General features: G+C 43.4%; 1 protein-coding gene across 1 annotated transcript; it reads left to right on the top strand.

Annotated features, from left to right (window-relative positions):
- The first annotated feature begins 220 nt into the window (after positions 1–220).
- On the top strand, positions 221–2,413 carry LOC111210311. The gene is made up of 6 exons (XM_022710610.2): positions 221–569; positions 675–810; positions 862–1,606; positions 1,718–1,846; positions 1,904–2,107; positions 2,234–2,413. Exons 1-6 carry the CDS (start codon positions 221–223, stop codon positions 2,411–2,413), a joined length of 1,743 nt encoding a protein of 580 aa, XP_022566331.1.
- Positions 2,414–5,208: the final 2,795 nt, after the last annotated feature.

Here is a 5,208-nt window from a genome sequence, read left to right as displayed (position 1 = left end):
AATTTCTTATCTGTCTTTCTTCCCAAAAATCCCATTGTTTTGTTTGGATCTACCCATTGGGTTTTCTTAGACTTGTCTTACTTAGAACCTCGAGAAACAAAGACCTTGAGTGAATCACCATATAACTTGAGAGAAACACGTGTGTGGGTGAGGATCAGACACTCGAGGGTGTGAGGTTTTTTATTTATAACGTTTTGTGTTTAAGCTTTCTTAGGAAAACATGAGCAGTGAAGAGGAGAGGAACCGTCCCGGAAATTTTATGGCCGGTTTATCTAACCTGCAGATGAGAGACTTGAATGATACTATGACTAACCTTATGAATGCAGATCTTGATCAAATCCATCAGAGGCTAGATGAGATCCAAGGGAGTCAACAAACAAGATCTAGAACCGGAGCAAGAAGAGCCCATCCTAGGAGACCCAACCGGTCCGACCATGACATCCATGAGGAGGACTCTCTTGATGACGATGGCCAGTCCATCAACCGACCTAGGAGAGGTCATAGAAACCGAAATCTAGGTGATGCTAATCCTTTTGCTAGAGCTGAAAGAGTTGATGATGGTTTGGGTGGTTTGAAACTGAAAATTCCGAGTTTTGATGGCAAGAATGATCAAGACGCCTTTTTAGAATGGGAAAGAAAAATTGAGTTGGTTTTTGATTGTCAAAATTTTTCAGATCTTAAAAAGGTTAGACTTGCTGCTGCTGAATTTTCTAACTATACTATTAACTGGTATGATCGAGTTGTGACTCACAGGAGGAGAACAAGTGAAGCACCAGTTGATACATGGGAGGAGCTTACCATGCTGATAAGGTGACGCTTTGTACCTGACCATTACCACCGTGATCTACATCAGAAACTCAGGCGTTTGCTTCAGGGTACTAAGTCAGTGGAGGACTATCATCAAGAAATGGAGACTTTGATGATCAAGGCTGATGTGGACGAGCCTTTTGATGCCACCATGGCTAGATTTCTTACAGGGCTCAACCGTGACATCGAGGATCGTATGGAGCTCCAAGACTATGACAACATGGAGCATATGCTACACAAGGCCATCCTGATCGAACAACAAGTCAAGAGAAAGAGTTACTCTAAGCCAGCCTATGCTCCAAAACCGTCCTTCACTTCTAAGCCAAACTACCAAGACAAAGGTAAGTCTTCTTCCACAACAAATACTGCTTTGAAAACTGATGTTTCTACTCGTGTTGACAAAGGAAAAATAGTTGAGAACCCTAGCCGTGCAAGAGACATCAGATGCTTCAAGTGTCAAGGTCTAGGACACTATGCCAACAAGTGTCCAAACCAACGGGTGATGATTCTCATGGATAATGGTGAAGTTGAGTCCGAGGATGAAAAGGAAGACAAGGAGGATCTTGGACCAGTTTTTGATGAGGATGAGGAAACATTTGATTACCCAGCCAGTGGTCCACTTCTTGTTTCTAGGAAACTCTTGGACGACACACATGAGCCCATTTTCGATGAGGAGGTCGATGGTGTGATTGACGAGTTCTGTTCGACCTTCGTGGAGGATTCTGGTCCGATCTTTGATGAGGACAGCCTTGACTACCCAACATCTGGCCCATTACTTGTCACTAGACTATGCTTGAGTGTGCAACCAAAAACCGATGACAAAGAACAATGAGAGAATCTCTTTCACTCTAGATGTCTCATTTCTTCTAAAGTTTGTGGCTAGTAACACCCTTGTAACACCCTTGTAAAGAAACTTAGGTTTGTTACTCGGTCTCTTTCTCGTCCTTTCAGGTTGGAGTGGCTAAATGAAGCTGGTGAGCAGTACGTCAAGGAGCAAATCACCGTTCCACTCACCATTGGTCGTTATGAGGATGAGATCGTGTGAAATGTCCTTCCCATGGACGCTTGCCATATCCTTTTGGGTCGTCCTTAACAGTTTGATAAGAGGGCAGTACATGATGGGTTCACAAACCGGCACTCTTTTGATCACAAGGGAAAGAAAATCACCTTGGTTCCCTTGTCACCTTTGGAGGTTCATCAACACCAGGTTCAGCTCAAGAAAGGTCGTGAACAAGAGTCTAAAGTAGACAAACCTGAAGCCTCCACCAGAAACTCCAACTTTTATATCAAGGAAAGTCAGGTAAGAAAATCCCTTTGGTCTCAAAAACCATTTCTTTTACTTGTTTGTAAAGAATCTCTCTTGGCTTCTTCTTCTTCTTCTAACCTTGCACCGGAGATTCCGAGTGAATTGCTAAGTATTTTGCAGGATTTTTCTGATGTTTTTCCAGAAGAAAATCCCAAGGGATTGCCACCAATAAGGGGCATTGAGCATCAGATCGATCTTGTCCCGGGCGCTTCTCTACCGAACCGACCAGCGTACCGCACCAATCCAGTTGAAACCAAGGAGCTGCTGAAACAGATTGATGAGCTGCTTGAGAAGGGATAGATCAGGGAGAGTCTCAGCCCTTGTGCCGTGCTTGTTCTACTTGTACCGAAGAAAGATGGTTCGTGGAGGATGTGTGTGGACTGTCGTGCCATCAACAATATCACGGTAAAGTATTGACATCATATCCCTCGACTTGATGATATGCTTGATGAACTTCATGGTGCTTGTGTTTTCTCTAAAATTGATTTGAAAAGTGGATATCATCAGATTAGGATGAAAGAGGGAGATGAACGGAAAACAGCCTTTAAAACAAAACTAGGTTTGTATGAGTGGCTTGTAATGCCCCTTGGTCTCACAAATGCACCTAGTACTTTCATACGCCTAATGAGTCATGTCTTGAGGTCGTTCATAGGTCACTTTGTTGTAGTTTACTTTGATGATATTCTTGTTTACAGCAAAAGCATTGATGATCACCAATTGCACTTGAAATCAGTTTTTGAGGTACTTAGGAAAGAACGCTTGTCTGCTAACCTTGGAAAGTGCTATTTTGGAACAGATCATGTGGTTTTTCTAGGTTTTGTTGTAGGTGCAGATGGACTCAGAGTGGAAGAGGAGAAGATCAAAGCCATCAGTAATTGGCCTAGTCCAACAACCGTAGGTGAAGTGAGAAGCTTTCATGGTCTAGCCGGTTTCTACCTCAGGTTTGTGCAAAACTTCAGCACCATAGCAGCTCCCCTCATGGAAGTGATCAAGAAGAACGTTGGGTTCAAATGGGAAAAGGCTCAAGAGGATGCCTTTCAGATTCTAAAAGGGAAGTTGACTCAAGCCCCTTTGCTTGTTCTTCCAGATTTTACTAAAACTTTTGAGATTGAGTGTGATGCTTCCGGGGTTGGAATTGGTGTTGTCTTGATGCAAGATAGGAAGCCAATTGCTTATTTCAGTGATAAGCTTGGTGGAGCCACGCTCAACTACCCCCACATATGACCAGGAGTTGTATGCCTCGGTGAGAGCTCTCCAAACGTGGCAGCACTATCTTTGGCCCAAGGAGTTTGTCATCCACAATGATCATCAGTCCCTATAGCATCTTAAGGGTCAGCAGAAACTGAACAAGCGTCATGCACGCTGGGTGGAGTTCATAGAAACGTTTCCTTACGTGATCAAATACAAAGAAGGTAAGGAGAATGTGGTGGCTGATGCCTTGTCACGCAGGTATGTTCTACTTTCAGCCCTTGAGAGTAAGTTGTTGGGTTTTGAGTTTATAAAAGACATTTATGCAACTGACCCAGATTTCAAAGAAGTTTTCAGAAAGAGTTCTAAAACGGCCTATGGGAAGTATTATCAGATTTCTGGTTTCTTATTCTTTGATAACCACCTTTGTGTTCCCCAATGTTCTTTGAGGGAGTTGTTTCTCAGGGAAGCACACGGAGGAGGCCTGATGGGACACTTTGGAGTCAAGAAAACACACAAGGTCGTCCATGAGCACTTCTATTGGCCGAGCTTGATGAAAGATGTGGAAAGAATTTGCAGCCGATGTGTGGTGTGTAAGAAAGCAAAGTCCAAGGCCTTGAACCAAGGTTTGTATTCTTCTCTTCCCATCCCTTCTCATCCATGGGTTGACATTTCAATGGACTTCGTACTTGGTTTGCATAGATCAGAATCTGGTGGAAATTCCATCTTTGTGGTAGTTGACAGGTTCTCTAAAATGGCTCACTTCATTCCTTGCCATAAAACTGATGATGCCGTGCATATTGCTGATTTGTTCTTTAGAGATGTTGTTAGGTTGCATGGTATGCCTAGGACAATAGTTTCAGATCGTGATGCTAAGTTCCTTAGCTATTTTTGGAAAACCTTGTGGTCTAAGCTAGGTACTAGATTGATGTTCTGTACTACTTGTCATCGTCAAACCGATGGTCAAACTGAGGTTGTGAACCAGACCTTATTTGCATTGCTTAGATCATTGGTTAAGAAAAACTTAAAACTTTGAGAAGAATGTTTGCCTCATGTAGAATTTGCATATAATCATTCTTTGCATTCTTCTACAAACTTTTCTCCATTTGAGGGTGTTTATGGTTTCAATCCCTTATCTCCACTTGATCTTTTGCCTCTGCCTTTGAGTGAAAGAGTTAGTACAGATGGCAAGAGGAAGGTGGACACGATTCTAAAGCTGCATGAGAAAGTCTGTGACAACATCAAATCCAAAACCGAAATCTACACAAGGAAGGCAAACAAGAAGAAAAACAAAGTGGTCTTTAAAGAAGGTGATCTTGTTTGGGTTCATCTAAGGAAGGAACGATTTCCAGAAGAGAGAAAGTCCAAACTCATGCCTAGAGTCGACAGTCCTTTCCAGATCCTTAGGAAGATCAACGACAATGCCTACCAGCTAGACTTGCAAGGTAAGTACGACATCTCTTCTAGCTTTAATGTTTCCGATCTTTCCCTTTTTCTTGCAGATTTTTCAGATTTGTGGACAAATCCTTTTGAAGAAGGAGGGAATGATGCGCCTCAGTCCATAGATCAGTACATGGAATCAGCACTGGATGCTTATCAGGACGATCAGATTATTTTGACTGAGGTTCGTCCATCCGATCGTACCAGACAGACCGACTGTGCAGTGTACCGGATCGACCCGCATACGTCTGGCAAGGAGCTCAGGCTGGATCCACGACCAGACGACCGAACTGAAGCCCGTCTTTCCCGACCAACTCGACAAGCTAGGACTGATGATCGAGCCAGAATCAACTTCGAACGCACCGATTCCGATTCATACCGTAGCTTCTCATTTCTTGTCCGGCTGGGCCACACTGCATGTACTGACGGACGTACTGATGGACTGTCCGACTACTTTGATCCGATCT

Source organism: Brassica napus, chromosome C9 (assembly GCF_020379485.1).
Source record: "Brassica napus cultivar Da-Ae chromosome C9, Da-Ae, whole genome shotgun sequence".
Lineage (NCBI taxonomy): Eukaryota > Viridiplantae > Streptophyta > Magnoliopsida > Brassicales > Brassicaceae > Brassica > Brassica napus.
Note: the sequence above shows the minus strand (reverse complement) of the source record. Positions and strands in the feature narration are given on the sequence as shown.